The following is a 17,296-nucleotide window of genomic DNA, read 5'->3' on the forward strand; positions in this document are numbered from 1 at the left end:
GAGATGCCAGAATTCGGTCTGAGATGAGCAGGTTTCGGAATCGGAATACTCATTTCCACAACTCGTGGAATTTAGCTCATGCTGGCTGGTCTGACATCCTTGATGTTCTGCTCGAATTCCCTCAATTTGCGCCACGATCGCTATCATATGTAGTCACTTGTATCGGAAGACGGGACCAGTCAATCTCCCGAGAATGCTCTCTGGTGAGAGCGCTTTTCCCTAAAATCCTCCAATGCGTGGGTAAGTTCAGATAGGTCACGTATTTTCGGTATTTTGCCCTGTTGTGCGAAATAAATGCCGGCAGATTCGGCTATTTCCTCAATCATATGTCCCTCGCGGTCAGAATTGCTGTGGACTAATGACTGAGAATATTCGCTTCCTGATAACCAAAGTTCCGCATCTTTAAATCCTTCACTACCTTGGGTCGACTAGGATCGAACGGTATTATTTCAGTTTTTTCAAGCGTACTTTCCCCCCTATTCGGAGTGCATCTGGACAAGCGCAAGATAATGCTTGCAAGAATGTACTGAGAAAACATACTCATATAATAATCTTTCGTGTCCTGGAAAGTCAAGTAAGGTGCGAGAGAACCGCCCGCCTCGGCAAGACGCTCCCGCAGAGAAGATGGAACTCGATAGATGATTCGATCCCGAGGGCTGGCGCAGGACGTCCGAAGGAGTCGGCGACTATGGGACACCAGGAAGCAGCAGCCTATGGATTCACCGTGACAGGGCAGAAGCGTTCGCAGTAATGGGAGTGTAATTTGACAGGACTAGAGCAACATTCGATTTCTCGAACATCTACCCAATGACATTGATTCACCGAAAGGTCACGGTGCATCGAAGAACTGGAACTTTCTTCTCGAGAAGTGGGTTTCCATTCTCCGCGATTTACAAAGGAACCGATGTCGGGAAGGCGATGAGGAGTCCGAATCTTGCGCGAGAAAGGAGGAGAAGCCGCAGCTCTCTTGGATCGCGTCGCTCCTTTTCCGAGCCGCACCCCGAAGAAATTCCTTTGCGTGTTGACGGATTTGAGGTCTCGAGTACCTTACGAGACATCTCCCCGGTATTCAATGAAACTCTCTGAGCTTGGGAGTAGCAATCTCGACTGATTCTATTCGGAGAACCCTCGTCGATGTCACGCGACGGCCTTTCCTCCGAGCACGCTCCACGAAATCGAAAGGGATAGAGGTACATACACTCAAGATTCGTGCGACTCACTCATGTGCGGTACGTTTGAGCTAGAAACGAAGATCTCGTGACATCAAATGCAGTTTCCGAATAAGCTCCGATGTCAAGATTTTCGTCCGACGGACCCCGCGTAGAGTTGCCAGGACTCTGCGCAGTGATTCTCTCCCGCACAAACTTCGGCTTATCCGCAGTATAGTACGCGATCCGAAGCGGTTAGACGTATACATCGGGAAAACAGAAGCATCGTGAGTGTTGAATCCTTGAAGCATTGGCGGATAATCGTGAGATCTCTTCTTGACTCTCCAATTCCTGCACCTGCGCGGGATATCGCATGATCCGTCCGCCTCCGATGATCGATCTAGTTGAAGACTGCGGCCCGAATCAAGGTCTGGTGGTTTCTTCGGGTAATCGATTCAAATCCTTCCCCGTTCCTCCTGGTTTCTGTGTGATATGATCTCAGAGTAGTGGTGAAACGATTACAACTGTGAATCCATCCTTTCGCCCATACCGGATGTGGTATCAGGGACCGCGCGGAAGACTTACGACCCAACTCGATTGAGACATGAGCTCGATCATATTGATCCCTCTCCACGACTGGTGAGTTTCCGGATTCCAGAACTCCTCTTCGTAGCAGCAATATTGAAGCCGGCTATAGACATTTTCCCATTCCTGTTCCATGTTGGATACTGTCGCTCATCGGACATCTAGTCGACGCAGATCGCTTGCAGTCCGGTGAGGGAAGAGGAGTATCCTTGAGAAGCGCTCATTATCCAGCCTGTGTGGGGACCATGTAGACAGCGATGTCCCATTTACGGGATTGATGTTTCATCGCAGCCGGCAGCGGGTTGAAAGAGCGGATAGCCTTCCTATCTATACCTGTCTGTCTCTGGCCGGCCGAGCAGGCAGCCGACGAGACCGATACCGTCTGGTCCGCACAGCTTGGCTCGACTACGGCCGACACCTGCTGACAACTATCAACACCTGCCGGCCATCGAAAATGCCGAGGGGCCCGGACGCGACGGTTGGACCAAGCGATAGTGGAGTGATGACGTAAGATGGTTGAAACATCACTGACTGAGCACTCCTCGAGCCCTCCTTTAGATAGACCTGGTCCGCCTCGCTGGAACCCGGCCGAGAGTGGCTTATCGTATCCGGATGACCTCTCTCTTATGATTGTGCATGAGCGTTAGTCGGAAGACGGCAACCCATTCGCTGAAACCTTGCCTCGTCCCTCGCATATGAGCGAGCGGACTCTCGGATGGCGATGTGCGCAGGACTCCCGACTGCAAGTGAGGGAAATCTTCCTCGATCCCTTCTTCAACTCCTGTCCACTAGAGTGGGGAGAAACTGGGACAATTATCGTGATCTGACCAGCCTTCTGAAACGAGTTGACGACGGAATAGAGAACACCTGTTCCTGTCGTGGAATATTTGTGCAGATGCCGATAAGAGGCCTGCGGGGCTCGAAAGTTGTCCGGAGACATCTCGAATTCCGAAAACTTCATGGGCGTGGCTATTCATTCACGTATTCTCAGGAACATCGGCAACTTCTCGGGGAGGGGAAACTGCGACCAGGGGGAAGATATATCCGCTGATAAAATGCTGAGCCAGTGGTCGAGAAGCGAGGAAGGGATTAGAACTAGGATCGAATGCTCGGAATTGAAGCAGAAGATGTACGATAGCGGATTGTGATAATTATTAGCCTTCATTACCGTAGAACTCCGACGCCTGTATTTTCTGCTGATAAGACAAAGTCTGGGGAGCCGAGATGAGGCGAATCACCCCTGGCTCCAGTTTCGAACCTCCAATCGCGACCTTCAGATTAGCGGCATCAAAATTAACATGGAGACGGAATGAGGCTATTCTCGGAGAGCAAACCTTCTTTGAGCAAATAGTTGCCCAATGAAGCAGCCTCGTACATCATTCCGAATATCCTCAGGTAGGCTATGGCTCCACCGAGAGGAAGGAGTCGTTCGTCCATTGCGCAAGCTTCATTCGAATGGTGCGGAGTTTCGTGCAGCGAATGCCGAACGTCCTCGCCTACAGTTGTCAGTTTGGACATCTCCAGGCCGCACTCTTCGAATATCGAAAGAAGCTCCTGCGGAGTTGTGGCTATAGTTAGTTGTTTGGCTCACACTTTCGCCGCTTACTCAAACGAGCATGTCTGATTCTAATTTCCTCGTTTCATCAGAGCATTTTCGCGCTGCCATCCACCCGACGTCGCGACTTGTCCCGCTTGCCCATGAGCCGCATTATCTTCCCAAAGCTTTGAGGACGAAGCTTTTCGTACACGGGTACCTTTTCAGTAATCGACGACCATTCCAGGAAGCAGCTCAAGGGAATAAAATCCCCCTCGTCTTCCATACGGACGATACACAGCGACCGCTCATCAACCCGCACACACTGGACGCTAGTCGGGGGTTTATCATGCTGCAGGATTGAAACAGAGTTGAGGCACGGAGAACTCCCGGACGATGAACTAGGTGACGGAGTCGACATTTCATCAGCCGGTCAGCGAAGCAAGCGAAGCTCTATTTGAGTGTTTACATCGGACGCCAATAAGACGGAACCCTCGCCGCCCACCAGATCTCGAGTACGCAACTCTCGTCGGGACGTGACGTGCACGCGCATTGGGTGACATTTCGCAATCTTCGGAGGGTCTTGACGCAGGAGACGAGGACCAACCACAACTCGTGTTCCAGATTCATCATCGATATAGACACGATCCGGGGGACGTTATACGGGTCTCATCGGATACGCACGGAAAAATCCGCGTTTTCCCATGTCCCGAGTTTCTCCTAGTTTTTCCTTGTCAAAAGTTTCTGCGATGAGGGAAAACACCGAAATTCTCTTCTGAGGTACATCGCACCGGAGGTCAGGCAGTATACGGTCTCGAGTGTCAATTCTGTCCTCGTGTTCGATAATCGCTCTGAGACGGCTTACGTGACGTGAGCGATTCATGCCCCAGTGAAATCGGCCATGAAGATTCCATCCCACATGGATAATTAATTTAAATGAGGTCGAACATCGCTGAACATTTGATGCCGAGTAAAGAGATTCGCGGCAGAAATTGAAACTCTCTGTCCGCTCGGCTGTAGATCACGTCCGGTCCAAGGTCATCATTGCAATATCGCCGGAAGCATATTCGGCTTCGCGAGTCAGCCCACTAGCCGACCCGTCGTCGGCCCGTCGACCGCGTTCACCGCTTTGCTTAAAATGGATTATTACCACTCATCGCTGCCTATTGGCATGCTCAATCATGCTTCAATGTCTGAACAAGCTTCGAGCCTAGTGGGCTAATACTACAAGGAATATTTTCGACCATAGGGAAGAACTTCACAAGACCCATTCGGCAGCTTGGGGGAACGGGAACGGAAACCGAAAGCGGGGAGAGGCTCCATCGGAACTCAAAGAGCGTTTCGGAATGAATCAATGAGCCATGAACTCAGACTCCGTCGGAGGTATGGGCGAAATAGCGCGTTCGTGAATGAAGCGACTCGCGAGTTGTCTGAGCGCAGAGGCTTGTCTTCTCATACGTCGCTCATCTGAATGACGAGATGCGCTCCGGTCTTGTCAAGTCTCGGTCTTTCCCTTAACAGGCGAAACCACAGTTCTTCTAATTTCGCAAAGACATCCGCCGCATCGGGAAATCGGTTGAACTCGAGCCAAAAGGAACAGATGCGACGGCAAAAAAGATGAATCACAGACGTCAGGGGAATATGAACGAGTTAGATGACAATGTTCCATTACTTTCGTGGGGCGATGAGTTTCCTGAATTCTATGGGATGGTCCTGAAAGAGGATCGGGTTCAAGAAATTCGAGGAGTTTATCCTGTGCCACGACGGATCGGTGGACGAAAGTTTGACCTCCCTTTCGGTCGACGGTCACCTACGAAGCCGATTGGACATTTATTTTGGATTGTCAAAGTTATCGACAGCGGCACAATCATCTATCATATACCATATTTATGGTATATGGTTGCCGTTTACCCCTGACACGATAGGCTTCCTGTGGACTGGGATAGACTTTACGCGGATCACCCGGAGCATTAGTATTTTAGGTACGAAACATTTCAATGAACGATGAATTCCGTCGTTTCCAAGCGGAATCAGGAGTCCAATGAAAATCCGAAGCTATCGGGAAAAAAAGCAACCCATTACGATGCTTGATTGCGCCCATCTCGGAGATGTCTCTCGTGGTTCAAACCGACACGACACCCCTCCCGAATCTCACTCAAGCACGGCTCGGCGATTCTCGAGACTCAGAACATGCACGAGGTGGTCGTTCTGTCGGAGAGGGGATTCCGACGCTATTCACGAGCGCTTTCTCCAAATCCCGTGTGCCTCCGAGAATGATTTATCCCGAGGAAAGGAACACCTTGTGGCTCGAGCAAACTATTCTCCACGGCGCGATCTGCGGAGAAACTTATCTGCTTCGCTGCGGCCGAAAGGAGGGGCGTCCGGGACTGCAAATGAGACCACGCTCCTGCAGAAAGACGACGCCGACGGAACGAGAACTCGTGGAGGAAACGGCCCAACGGGATCGAAGTCGGATCCGACTTCCCCAAGCTGGAGCGTCCCAGCGAGACGTTCGGTCCCGATATCCCATTCATCGGTACACGATGCGATATAGGTTCGTAGCTCAAATCCTGTCTTTGTCGGTGAATTTCTTGAGGAGGGGACTGGTGGGTGGAATCGCTGCGAAAATCCCCCCTCTCGGTGCTGGATAGCCCTCGATGTTTCTCTGTGATATTGTGGTCTCAGACGATTGGAGCATCCGAGGAATCTTCTGCTCGGTTTCGACTCGTCTGTCGAATCCTGCGGATAAGAATGGTCGTTTTATCAAAGAACGCGACAGGAAGTTTGCTCCTCGTCTCGCTCTCCTGCTCCTTTCTTCCCCCGAGACGAAGTCGTTCCGATCCTTGAATAGATGCCAGCTTCCGACTTTTAGTCAGATGAGCCGAGGTAGCATCAACTTCAATGACGTAATGAGAATCCTTCTCCGGGTACCGAATGTCGCTCGCGCGAGCAAGTTCCCGGGGAGAAAGCCGGATCGGGACAGCGCCGACGAAACGGGAATCGAAGAATTTCTGCGCTTTCCCGGGACGGGATGCTGTGAGGGTACTTCGCCCAATGTCGAACGCTACAATGAGATGGATACAACTGACTTGATAGATGAGTCGAGGCCATGCTCCACTTGCGTTGCTTCCCCATTCTCTTATCCGGTCATGTACGAGAGCAACAGCACTGGCTCGCGGACCAGGGAGCCAAAACCTTTTCGGATGTCGCGACTCGCGAGGCAGAAGGAATTTTCGGAGGATTGCGGGATATTCTTCGAATCTGTGCCGTCTTAATTGATTCTGGCCATTCCTCGCTGGCTCTGACGCGTCTGATCCAGCGCAATCCTCCGAAAAATTCCTCCTGCCTCTCGAATCGCGACCTGACGGGTTGACGTCAATGATGTGGAATCTACTCCTCGGGCGCCCCGTGACTTGGCGTGACCCCGATGATCTCATGAATGAGAAAGATATTAGCCAGGGGTTATATCCACTTAGGAGCTGTATGGGGCTCCCCCCCCCACCGGACATCGTTCCGCTCGGATGAAGTATAAGAACGGGTCGCAATTCTGGATTCAAAGCCCCATACAGATACGGACCCAGCCCCTCCAAGGAAAAATTCTGGATGCGCCCCTGCCCTTGGGTATCCGCGATCAAGCTGGTGGAGCGCCCAGAGGATCAGGATCGTGCTTCTCATCGATTTGCGCACGGATTTTCGAGCGTACTTGATCTAGAGCGCGGCGGGAAGCCTCAGCAATTTATCTCGGTCTGAGTGAAAATCCTCTCGAATATTCGACGTCCCTTCAATGATCGAGACACGATTCGATTTGCGCTCGATCGGGAATATCAGGAAGGAGCGTGACGCTACAGGCTTCCCGAGTGGTCGAGAGGAGTCGCGGGAGGAAGGAGCTCCAGGAGCGCCTCGATGGCTGCGCAGAGGTGCTGCGATCGCTCACTGAAGCGGGAATCCGTTCGGTGGCCGCGGCGACTCAGGAGGATTCGGTTGGGAATCCCAAGATACTTGTGAGAGAAAAAAGCTTCCCCCCGAAGAGTACTCTATCTCCCTGTAGGAGAGCCTCTACGCTCTGCTGGATCGCTGACCTATGGTGCTTCAGAACTCATGGTGCATCGACTTTTGGGATCGGAATTCGCGTTCACACGAACCGACCCTCCGGGACCTGGTTGGTGAAGGGAACTCCCCCCTAGCGAAGACTTATCGTGGAGAATCAAGGAAATCCAGCGTATTCTGACAAAAAAAGTCTCTTGTATTTCACCTGATCTGTAGTCAATCACAGCAGGTTGCCGCTCAATAATGCATACGATGAGTAGTTCGACCCCGGTGTCTCTCAAATTCCAGTCGTCGAAGTTTCGACGGAGGCTCGGATAATCGAGAAACGGCGGGGCGACTCGAGGAATTTAGAAAATACAACATTCAGTCCAATCGCGAGCTGATTCGATGACTCATTCTCTGCTTGGTTCCATGTTGTCTCTGTATTCCGCTCTTTTCGATGTTGCTATCAGCGGGGCATAAGACGTTTAGATTTTGTTGAAAGCTGCGATATCGACCGACTGTACGAAGTCTTCGAACTCGGCGAGCTTCTCGGCCAATTCGTCGATAGACACCTTGTCGTCTTCGACAACGCAGACGATCTGTAATTTGTTGATTCCATAGCCGACAGGAACCAATTTACTGGTTCCCCAGATAAGTCCATCCATGCTGACGGTGCGCACCGCGGATTCGAGAGCCTTCATGTCGGTTTCATCATCCCATGGCTTGACGTCGAGCACAACGGATGACTTGGCAACGATCGCGGGCTTCTTAGACTTCTTCTCGGCGTACGCCTTCAGTCTGAAAGGCGAATTCGTATTCCTCATGTTTCCTGAATAATACCATCGTACGCGACGAGACAAATGCGGTGAAGCGGATAACCTGGATGACCGTATTCGATCGAGTTCATTACGACTTATATTCCTTGACACGAACCTCTCTTCACGGACGGCATTGGCTTCCGCATCGTCATCCGATCCGAACAGATCGATGTCATCGTCCTCGGCGGCAGGAGCCGAAGGTTTCGGCGCCGCCTTTTTTGCGGCAGGTTTTGCTTTGGGCGCGGCGGCAGGCTTCGCTTTCGGCGATGCGCCGCATGCGCACACATCCTCGAGGCTAGACATTCTGAGTTCAACTTTCTTCAACGCATCGACCAGGTAGTCCACGGCTGGAACGAATCGAATGCACACTGATTTTCCGTGTCATCGAGAACACGCGAGTGCAGGACTCGAGATGCATGAGCACGAGAAATTATTGGATATTTTGATCTGAGACAGACAAAGGAGACCACCGGGAATACTCACTCTTCTTGAGCTCCTCTACTTGCTGAGTGGTGGCCATTTCGCTGCTCTAGAAAGTCGAAAATTTTCATTAGTTTCCTCAATTCCATTCCCCAGTCCATCGAAATCAATGAAAATATAAGAAACGAGCGAACGGAGTTCTCGAGCAGCTTTCCATATTTGAGAAAGCATCAAATTTCTAACTTCATTCCTCGATCATCCGTGGCGAAGATCGAGTACGAAAGTGCTCCTATAAGAATCATAGGTGGGAGTGCTGCACACTGCGTCAGTGACCCATGCAAAGACACGCCGAGCAATCCTAGACAAAGCCAGACAACTTAGTTCTTAGAGCGAGATTTCCACACAACCACAACACCGAGAGCTATGCTCTTGCCAAGAAAATGCTTCGCTGACCTCCATCACATAGTGGACAGTGGACTAACAAAGTATCTGAAGTCCATCCAATCATGTCAGGACTACCACGCTCAAATCAGGAAAGCCGCTCCGGGAGCAATCAAGGCGAGAATCATTGCTCTAGTCATGAACCAAGACTGACATACAGGCGGGTTCAGTCAACTTGTTACATTCGGCGAGACTTCAAAACAAGTACGGAACGATAACCCGATTCCTCAGAACCATCGATGCGTGCGTTCTTCCGCGGCTCGAGGAGCCTCGGCATTGAAGCTCTCCTCTTCTGATCCAGAGAAAGCCCGCTCAGGAGCATTCCGGCATTTCTAAATATGTGCATCCGACCGATCGAGCGTCGGGAGCGAGCAGGATGAATATTACTGAGGTATTACTCTAAAGCAATCCACCAAGGATGACATTCCACGAAAAAGTTTTTGAAGGCTTCTCAAGTCCGGGAACGCAGAGTAATGCGTTTAAACAGGAACTGTCCTCGATTTGCGAACATAACTATAACTCAGTTCGGAGTCGCGGAATGAATGGAACGAACGTAGTCGGGTGCTTCGAATGAGTCCAATGTGAGATGCCCGTGCTTTATCATCGAAAGCATACAAATACTGCATTCGGAAGGCTTCGTCTCCTACCCCTTGGGTCTGGAGCGACAAATTTGATGCCACAGACATCCTTCCCGGAGAAACTGATTGACAGCACGAGCTAGCCCGAGCCGACTTCGATCTCTTGCGTCGACTCCGGTTCCGGCGACGCTTCTTTTTAGCGTTAGTCGGCACGGGTTGCGGTGTTGGGAGTATTAGGTTGCTGTTACGATTTGTCCCGCCGGACTTGGCCTGCTGCTGCTGCTGCTGAGGGTTAGCGCTGCAAGAGACTGCTGCGGGAGCAGCAGCGGCTGCTGCAGCTGCAGCGATAGCGCCCTTGTTGGCTCTGGGGCAATTGGCCGCGTGCTGAATTTGTTGCTGTTGTTGTTGTTGAAGGGAAGGAGGTTGCTGAGGGATAGCTGGAGAGGAGCTGTCAGAATCGTTACTCACTGCGAGCGATTCTTTTATCTGCTGTCTTGCGGCTGCGATCTGACCCGATAGCGATCCTACTGGCTTTGTATCGGCGGCCTGGCTCTGCGAACTCACGGCAGCGGCTCGTTTGTTGTTGGAGACCGCGCTGCTCTCACCGACCGAGGTAGCCTGTCAAAAGAAACCAAAGCACGCTCACCATCGGCCGCCATCAAACCAAAAACCCCACCGGTGGGAATAACAACAATCGTCACAAACGCCACGCAGTGTAACAAACGCCGCAGATGAACCTGCGTCAGCCACGTTTACATCACACATTACCTATGTTGGACATACACCTCGAGTCGTACAGAAAACCGATCGGCATATACTCTACGAGGCACCCCGATGGATGAGTCATCCATATGCAATGCACCTATTCCCCACCGATAGCATATCACAACATTGACCCCACATAAGCGCCACGCCCTCCCGACTTGTACACGAATAACGAATAATAAGTTTTCTCACAAGTTATGTAGAAGAATACAGTCGGAGACAATAGAGGAGAGATGCAGTCAAGGTTTAATTCACGATATCTTCGGCTCCCTGAGCTCGGTCCCACCAGCTCGTCCGCCAGAGGAGTGGTGAGCCTCGGCCAAGCGACACAATAGCCCCCAACAGAGCCAGGAATTGCTCTCCTTCAAGGGAAAGCTTCCAGAAACGAGAAACCAATGGAATCAGGCAAGACCGGAACAGCCGGAGCTTCAAACTATGCGTATGATCCACTCATCAGCTCGCACCGATACTTGCGGACCAGAGTTGAGTAAGGACGGTAGCGTACCGGCGTTTGTGTCGATTAAGTCACGGAAATACACAGATTGGGAAGACTGCGAGCCCGAGCTTCCGTTGGACAGAAGCTCATGGAGTGCACCGTGCGAAACGGAGTTCCCTGTCGTTCCACAACCAGGATCGATCGTGGATACAGAGCCCGGAGCGAGAATATCACGATTGCAGACGTCACGCAGCTCCTATTCACGCGTTCTGAACAGAGTTTTCGCCCTCGGAGGAAATCCACTCAATCGTCAAGAACTCGGAGGTGTAGACGCCTTTCCACGAAGAATTGACCGATATCAACGGCTGGCGCGAGATCAAGGAATCACTCTCGGGCGCGAAGTGAACATACGAGCGCACTCGAATCTCAAAAATCGCGGAAAATCTTAAGATTCGAGACTGTATTCTAAACGGATGGAACCTGGATCGAATCAAATTGATTCACTGCTTTCCGATATCAACTCGGATCGTCGAGAAACATTGATTCAGAACTCACTTTCTCCGAGGATTCGAATACGGGTTGGACCGAAATACCCTTCTGGCAAGCCGGTTCGCCAGAAATGGCGGACGTCTGCTGTGTGGCAGACTGCCCCTTCCACGTTTCTAACCACGTGGTCGAACAACATAGGCCCGCTCCGCACTCTGAACGCGAGGAACTTCCTTGGGGAATAAAGTATCCTCGGTGCTCTCCGGCGTCATGAAATCCGATGACTCACCTTGACATCGATGCCGTAGAGCTTCTTCTGCAGCCAGAGGTAGTACCTGGTTTCGGCTTCATCGTACTTCCACTTGTCGAGCCAAACTGATCCGCATTCGAAAGCCATATCGACTGCCGCAAAGACGAGCAGATTAAAGGTCAAGTTGACTTAGAATGTCTAGCTAAGCTGCGAACTCCGCCGCAACTATATCGAGGTGGTCAAGCTCTGAGAGCGCAACGCAATGGAAGTGCTTCACCCCGGTCTCTCAGAGGCTTCGCGAAAGAGTCGTCAGAGGGCGCTCGAAGCGAATATTCGTCAGTAATCTCCACGAGCGCTCCTGAGGTCGGAGCTTTATGTCCAGAAAGAGAGGAAATCCTCGGAGGGGCTGTACTGAAATCAATCATCTTCCTCCACATCCTGCTCATCGCAAAAATCCGGGATTCCATTCGCAAAGAAATTTCGAAAAAATTCTCTGGCGGAAAATCCAACATGGAAGCCCCCTCTGTGTACACCGACCATATGACAGACGGCCCGCCTCGAATATGCGGTGCTGTCAATTCGAACAATTATCGTAGACGGAACTTACGAGATCAGAAATCCAGTTCAGCTCTACACGGATGAATTAGGTTCGTTTCTCCGGTCTTTCGAGTTTCTCCTGGTGTCTTAGTCATGAGGCGAGATCTGAATAACTTTCCTCCGAGCCTGGCATTGATTTGTTCCCTGATCATCGGATCCAATCGAGAAATCCATCACCCGGGCGAAGGACATCGCGTGTGCAGTCTTCATGGTCTATTTTGAACTCAATGCGCTCATGTGGAATTATCCGGTATCGCACCTCGAGCGTCATTCGGCAGAATTCTACGCAAGCGGTCGAGGAAGTGTTTATTCGAAAGATTCGAAGCTCTCGATTTTTTCAGCACGTGACAGAAATTATGGTGGCGGGGTTCGACATCAAAAATCGAACCCTGCTCACGCTCCAGAACGAAATCATAAAACATGACAATTTATTCTTCAGGTCCACGCGAGTCCGAAGATGGAGAGTCGACGCTCCTCCACTGCCACGATGGCTCCTGCAGGGGACGAGTTTCTCCGGAGTATGGCACAAATCAGGGACAAATTGAGAAAACGATTCCTCAGGAAGCCCCTATATCTGGAAGCTGCACACAGCTACGAGGTATGAGTGATTTCTATTCGATATATCCATGATGGGGTTCTAGGACGCGACTAGGATGGGCATGGCCCGTTCTCGGAGATCTCGGCAGTAAATCAGAGTGGCACTTGGATAGTGAAGCTTCCGATTCCGCTTTTCCAGGCGCTTGCGGCTCGCCAGCACCAACTAGAGTTCCCTGAAGCAGCTGCCATGTCACACAACGCTGCAGGCGATGTGTACAGTGATATTAAGAGGCTCGGTCCGGCCGCAGACAACTACACGAAAGCTGCGAGGTAGGATGGGGAATGAGCGCCTCTCGCACGCGACGTCTTTCTAGTCTCGATATCCCCAGGAACCGCTGAGTGAATCCGCCGGATGGCTCTCAAGGTTTCCTTGGCCCCCCTCACCCATGAGGACTTTCTCTTCCTTACAGAACCTACATGAAGGAAGAACTCGAACTCAAAAAGTTGTGTATGCCGTCAATAGAGGACAATCTCATCAATGCGCTGGAATGCTACCATAGAGCGATTTCCACATACGGGAAAATCGCCGAAAATAATAAGGGTGAGGACGAGGAATGTTTGAACGGATTTTCGCGGGGGATCCCAGTATCGACGGTTTCTCGAATCCGGACTTCTAAAATGCTCGGGACAATATTTCAGGCTCATCAGGGATGGTGGCCTCTTTGTGTTACGAGGCTGGAACGAAACTGCAACGACTGGAACGATTCGGGGAATCGACTTGGTTCTTGGAGAAGGCCGTTCGCAATTGGCCTGAGTCGCCAGCCTTGAAAGTGGAGTGTCTCATGGCTTTGGCCAGTTCTCAGGTGAGATATTGAGTATCGCATTCAATATTCCCGTCTTGACTCAGGAATTTCGTTCTTGGATCTGACAGCGATTGATCGCTCCTATTTCCACACTCCGCCTCTTTCCGAGGGCTCGCACTTCGCCCCCGAGCCACCCTTAGGCCCGAGTCACCAGGTTCTTCTGTATTTCAGGTGAATCTTAGTGAATTCGAGTCCGCCGAGAACACATTCCACGACGCGTCTGCTCTGGTCCTCCCGCATCTCCAGCACAACTCCTTCGAAGAGACGCATCAATTGATTCAGATCTCTTTGGTGCTGCTCATTGCGTACTTGGCGCCGCCGCAACACAATCTGACCCCTGCTCAGAAGATGATTATGGAACGTTTTCAGCAGGAGACGGATGATTCCCTAGAGATCGATGTTTTCCTCACTCTGAAAGCGATCTTAGAGTGCTGCAGGGAACGATGTTTTGAGAAAATGTCCCAACACTATGATACATTGATAAATTTCTGTGAGGAGACGCAGAGAATAATCTTCGACGAGCTCATCCGAAACGTTTGCCCCTATCATCGATGTTGATTTACAGGAGCCAACCGACTAGGAAGATCTATTTGTCATATCGACTATTGTACAGAAATAGCCACTCGCTCGTGTTGTGATATATCAGGAGGATGAATAGACGACGGAGAATTCGAAGTTTTGTCTTCTCATTCGGGCAGTGGGGGGGGTGTCGTGTCTTGGACCGGGGAACCGCATCGATTGCAAATGGTGATCTGCGTCTGACTGAGCAGTGAGCTGCCGAGCCTCAATTGCCATGAGCCATCAGACTTCGCCACTCTCTGATATTTCATCATGGCACGTATAATTATCTATTCTATATATATAAAAACGTATGGACAATACTCATGAGTCATGAGTACGCGGCTTACGTTCTGGAGGTCTGGCATAGTTTTTCGGGCCCCGCCTGACCCTCTCTGAGAGGAATAAGACGGCGAGGGGAGGGTATCGAGGACACTGCCGTCCGATTTAAAGGGGATATTCCATCATGTGATAGATAGGGCAACATCCGTGATTCCGAAACGAGGTGCCGATCGAGAGTGCGCGATTCACTCACGATTACCGGAGAGGCCACGAAAAAGTGGAGACTTGATAGTCCACGGCGCGCGAGGGCAGTTCATCACGTGGGCAGTTCATGGAGACTTAAGGACAATGTGTGAATTGATCCGAAACCGCCCGAGGGAGCCCTGAACAAATAATTGCCGCCTCCTGCCCCACGTCGTTGTGATCGCGGATGAGCGAGCCTCTCTTTCCGTCTCTTTCGAGAGAGTCAGCAGTGATAGTTTGATCACCCTTGGTTGTCTCGACCTCTCTGGTATGAGTATATTTCGCGCAGAGCTGTAAATGCTGCGGAAGAGGTAGCTGTCATGGAGGTCATCGGAAAGGACTCGCTCGTTCTCGTACCTGTGATTGTTCTCCAAATCGCTCTCGCTGGGAAGAATTTCGACGTGTGCACTCCGGGTCAACTCCGAGTGAGCGAAGCGTTCGAAGCTTCTCGACTCGCAGCATCCATATTCCCGTGCATGGTATCGAACGTGTTCCTGAAGTACAAGCCCCCGACTGCTTTGGTGGTGAAGGGCTACAGACCGCTCTGCTTCATGATAAGAGCCTGCCATGGACTTACCGCGAAGAACCGAGTCGACAGCCAAGAGGATATCATCGCGATAAGCAGATGTTTCATCGAGCTGTGGATCAATTTTTTGTCGATGGAAATTTTCATCTATTACGGGGTGCCACGGAATGTGACCGAGGGACTCCTAACCGAGAATTACTTCAGATCGCTTGCCGCTGACACTTTCAAATGTTTCGAATTGGTCGGCTTGGAAAAAATCCACATGGGACCCGACTCAGCTATTGCCATCCTAAAGTGGATGATGGAAAAGTTGTTCTAGGTTTGTGGATGCGCCTGATTAGATCATGATAGATCGATGGATCGCTCCATGAATAAAACCGATGCTGAGTTTCTAGTTTCTCGCTTAGAAGTCGCATGAGAGGAACTATGCTATGGTACTTGAAGGAAATCCTGAGCTTCACTCAGACGGCTCTCGGCTCCAGATCGGAGAGATCATCATCGATATACGTCTCGAGGAGAGTCCTTTCCCGTTATGGCTCAGCTGGATTACTCTTGGTGATTGGTGACATGATATAATTGTAATAAATGATGAGGCTGGCGAGGTGGATCTCCCGAACGCAGCTGAGGATCCCGCCCCATCGAACTTATGAGAAGCGATCTACGATTTCTTTCTTTCTTTCTGCCGACGATTGATTCGGCTCTCCGAATGGTCGCGAAAGGCATGTCGCAGGCGAATGAATGAATGAATAGCGCCCTTTTTTTACTAGAAGGGAGGGGGGAGTGAAGACAATAATTGTAAATACAGGGGGAAACCCTCGGCGCGTAGCTTACTGGCCATTCTCCATGGAAACAGATTTTGGATACGTTTACTTCGAGCAACAGTTTTGGGTCTCATCGAGAACTTACTACGGAGTCTGTTTCCAGTAATGGTAAACATATCGCCTAGAAAGGAGGCACGGAAGAGTGTCCTCCTGAGCATGCTATCATCGTTCTCATCGAGAAGGGTCTTGAGATCGGGAAGAGTGACATCATTGCGCTGTAAATTGCATCGATACCGGAGTCTGCGCAGGAAACGATCCTGCACCCGACCCAAAAGATCAATGTGCTGTCGTTGAGACGCATTCCAGAGAAGCGAGCAGTAGAGGAACTTTGGCATGACTAGGGAATACCCAAGATAAAGTTCAGGTATTTTGGTGATCATGCTTCGGAAAATACAATTTATGAGCAAAAAAGCAGACTTGGCCACGTTGGATATGTGGTGCTTGAAATCAAGGGCCGTATTAATTGAAACTCCGAGATCACGAGTTTCCTCGGTAATGGGTAGCGGCGCACTAATGGCTAAATTTTTCCCCACGGAGGCAATTCGGCTCCGCTGACCCTGAGAGGAAACCGCGCTTCCGAATAATCGTGCCGGCAGACCTCGGATTCAGTCTCTCATGAGCTCTCGAGGAAGCGACAATCCATCACTTACGATTCTGGGCATACGAATCAAAATGCATCGCGTTTAATCACGTCTCTGTCATGTTTATACAGATGGCCGATTTTCGATGATTATCAGTCTCGAGCATGCTCACCAAGAACCGGCTGAGCCGATGCCCAGACGACAGTCTCCCGCCCATATATTTTCCTTCCCCGACGCGTTGGGTTGGAGACTCAGAAAGAAGCCTAGTTGAGATGAAGATCACCAACGCAGTGTCCCTCACTCTGCTGTCTGGCGCTCTCTTACAGGCGAATTCTGTTCCGGGGAATTTCGATTTCTGCATTCCGGGACGTCTCCGTGTTCGCGAATCCTTCCAAGCATCTCGACTCGCAGCAAGCTCCATGGAGTACTCCTGAAGTACAAGCCCCAGAGCCAAATGTTAACCACGACGTTTAAGCCCATCTGCTTTGCGATCAGAGTCTGCTACGGAGTCACTACGAATAATCGCATCGACAGTCGTGACGAGTTGCGCTTGATGAGCAAATGCGTTGAAAATTTGGTGATCTTTGTATCGATGGACAGGTTCAAATACTACCGCGTTCCCTCGAATGGGACCGAGGGACGCGTGGACGGGAAATACTTGAGATCGCTGCTAACCAAGGCTGCCCAATGTTATGACGCGGTCGACATCAAGAACTTACTCATAGGACCCGACACAAGTATAGCGATTCTGAAGTGGGTCCTCAATAAGTTGTTTTAGTGGAACCAGGCAATTACACA

The 17,296-nt window shown here is 50.8% G+C and overlaps 3 protein-coding genes across 4 annotated transcripts; 1 reads left to right on the top strand and 2 right to left on the bottom strand.

The window, feature by feature from the left end:
* Nucleotides 1-2,910: 2,910 nt before the first annotated feature.
* LOC100897855 (uncharacterized) lies at nt 2,911-3,788 on the bottom strand. The gene is made up of 2 exons (XM_003748332.2): nt 3,488-3,788; nt 2,911-3,287 (listed from the first exon to the last, which is right to left on the bottom strand). The coding sequence occupies exons 1-2, from the start codon at nt 3,686-3,688 to the stop codon at nt 3,027-3,029; spliced, it is 462 nt and encodes a 153-aa protein (XP_003748380.1). The 5' UTR covers nt 3,689-3,788; the 3' UTR covers nt 2,911-3,026.
* A 3,701-nt stretch (nt 3,789-7,489) lies between these two features.
* Nucleotides 7,490-11,798, bottom strand: LOC100898001 (elongation factor 1-delta). 2 transcript variants are annotated; one of them, XM_003748333.2, is made up of 5 exons: nt 11,530-11,798; nt 10,022-10,171; nt 8,598-8,643; nt 8,230-8,461; nt 7,490-8,094 (listed from the first exon to the last, which is right to left on the bottom strand). In XM_003748333.2, the coding sequence occupies exons 1-5, from the start codon at nt 11,635-11,637 to the stop codon at nt 7,782-7,784; spliced, it is 849 nt and encodes a 282-aa protein (XP_003748381.1). In that variant the 5' UTR covers nt 11,638-11,798; the 3' UTR covers nt 7,490-7,781. The 2 variants fall into 2 exon arrangements, with proteins under 2 accessions (XP_003748381.1, XP_003748382.1); XM_003748334.2 differs by lacking the exon at nt 10,022-10,171.
* A 230-nt stretch (nt 11,799-12,028) lies between these two features.
* LOC100899942 (factor VIII intron 22 protein) lies at nt 12,029-14,045 on the top strand. The gene is made up of 6 exons (XM_003748430.1): nt 12,029-12,137; nt 12,527-12,685; nt 12,824-12,954; nt 13,095-13,225; nt 13,324-13,487; nt 13,659-14,045. Exons 2-6 carry the CDS (start codon nt 12,545-12,547, stop codon nt 14,043-14,045), a joined length of 954 nt encoding a protein of 317 aa, XP_003748478.1. The 5' UTR covers nt 12,029-12,137; nt 12,527-12,544.
* The last annotated feature ends 3,251 nt before the right edge of the window (nt 14,046-17,296 follow it).

The sequence above is a fragment of the Galendromus occidentalis genome, unplaced genomic scaffold (assembly GCF_000255335.2).
Source record: "Galendromus occidentalis unplaced genomic scaffold, Mocc_1.1 scf7180000077530, whole genome shotgun sequence".
In the NCBI taxonomy this organism is placed as follows: Eukaryota; Metazoa; Arthropoda; class Arachnida; order Mesostigmata; family Phytoseiidae; genus Galendromus; species Galendromus occidentalis.

Excerpts from the sequence above, each read along its gene's own strand:
- LOC100897855 (XM_003748332.2), bottom strand. The coding sequence starts at position 3,688 with ATGTCGACTCCGTCACCTAGTTCATCGTCCGGGAGTTCTCCGTGCCTC. Across the intron at positions 3,288-3,487 it reads GGTCGTCGATTACTGAAAAG|GAGCTTCTTTCGATATTCGA; the intron begins GTACCCGTGTAC and ends ACAACTCCGCAG.
- LOC100899942 (XM_003748430.1), top strand. The coding sequence starts at position 12,545 with ATGGAGAGTCGACGCTCCTCCACTGCCACGATGGCTCCTGCAGGGGAC. Across the intron at positions 12,686-12,823 it reads AAGCTGCACACAGCTACGAG|GCGCTTGCGGCTCGCCAGCA; the intron begins GTATGAGTGATT and ends CCGCTTTTCCAG. Across the intron at positions 13,488-13,658 it reads TGGCTTTGGCCAGTTCTCAG|GTGAATCTTAGTGAATTCGA; the intron begins GTGAGATATTGA and ends TCTGTATTTCAG.
- LOC100898001 (XM_003748333.2), bottom strand. The coding sequence starts at position 11,637 with ATGGCTTTCGAATGCGGATCAGTTTGGCTCGACAAGTGGAAGTACGAT. Across the intron at positions 8,462-8,597 it reads AGTAGAGGAGCTCAAGAAGA|CCGTGGACTACCTGGTCGAT; the intron begins GTGAGTATTCCC and ends GATTCGTTCCAG. Across the intron at positions 8,095-8,229 it reads AATGCCGTCCGTGAAGAGAG|ACTGAAGGCGTACGCCGAGA; the intron begins GTTCGTGTCAAG and ends TTCGCCTTTCAG.